The sequence below is a fragment of the Cicer arietinum genome, chromosome 2 (genome assembly GCF_000331145.2).
Source record: "Cicer arietinum cultivar CDC Frontier isolate Library 1 chromosome 2, Cicar.CDCFrontier_v2.0, whole genome shotgun sequence".
Classification (NCBI taxonomy): domain Eukaryota; kingdom Viridiplantae; phylum Streptophyta; class Magnoliopsida; order Fabales; family Fabaceae; genus Cicer; species Cicer arietinum.
The window spans coordinates 4,827,231-4,828,346 of record NC_021161.2 but is presented as its reverse complement, the minus strand read 5'-3'; the positions used below and the strand labels follow the sequence as shown (position 1 = coordinate 4,828,346).

The window sequence follows — 1,116 nt, the reverse complement described above, 5'->3', positions numbered from 1 at the left end:
GAGCAGAAGAAGTTTTGCGCATATGAAACAGTTTCTTGGTAGAAAATTTGGAGATTTCTATTAGAGATGTTTCAGACGCAAGAGAGACTCCAAAGTGCCTGAAGACGTTAGTCATGACCATGCCATAAGGCACAGTATTCTTTCTGTAGTCTTTGTTGGCTGCACAAATCATGTGCTGGAGAATGACATAGGGTAGATTCAGTCTCTTGCAGTTAAGAAGATGATGAATGAGCAAAGCATCATTATCAGATACATACTCATGACTGCCACAGTGTGGAATCAAGGTATGTTGGCACATGTTATTGAACACCTTGGGAAGGGGCTTAAGATAGGTGGACAAATAACGAGTGGAGTCTTCTTCAAACAAATCAGATAAAACTTCTGTCTTGCGAAGACTCAAAGCTGAATACCAGTGGTCACAAAAACATATGGCCCTTCTGTTGGTAGCTGAAGAATGGAGGCCAAAATATTTGGAGTCAGTTTAATTTCCACTCCCTTAATCGTAGAGATGATTAGAGATTTGTCAGCAAATGTCTTGGCATTATAGTAGAATGCACAGATAACATCTCAGTAATACGATTCAGAGATTTTTAAGAAGGATGTCCATCCAAGAGCATCAGTGTGATGCTCAACAGCATTTCCGTCAACAACAAGATTGTTAAGAACAAAAACTCGGCCAATCCCAACTGGGCGTTGAGCCCATTTTTCTTTGAAGAGTTTAGTTTTTGCAGGGGAAATCAGAGGAGGAGTAGTCTGTTTGGGTTTCTTAGTGGCAGGAGACGGTTCAGAGGCAGATGATGTGGAAGGAGAAGATGACTGAGGAGATGGAGAACGTTTGGTGTGTTTTTGTGGGGAAGGTTGTGGATGGGGAGAGGATTCTGGAGGAGGAATAGCATGAGCAGGAGAACGTTCTTGTGGTGGGGAACATTTTGGATAATGTTCTGGAGAGGTGGGTTTCTAACAACTTTTTAGGTTTTGTTTGGGGGCAAAAGTTTTTCTTCTCTGAGGATTTGGAAGATTTTTACGAGCAAGGTATTGAGCAATGGTCATTATGATTTTTGTTTTCATGATTTTAGTTTGTGGTTTGGGTTGAGAGATTGGTTCTTTTTGGTTGGT

General features: G+C 41.1%; 1 protein-coding gene across 1 annotated transcript in view; it reads right to left on the bottom strand.

The window, feature by feature from the left end:
• Positions 1–567: 567 nt before the first annotated feature.
• LOC101501328 (uncharacterized) overlaps positions 568–1,116 on the bottom strand; it is an 8,067-nt gene continuing 7,518 nt past the window's right edge. The window contains exon 4 of the mRNA XM_027331838.2: positions 568–878. Within this exon, the coding sequence (XP_027187639.1) occupies positions 568–878 (311 nt within the window). The remainder of the gene's footprint in view (positions 879–1,116) is intronic.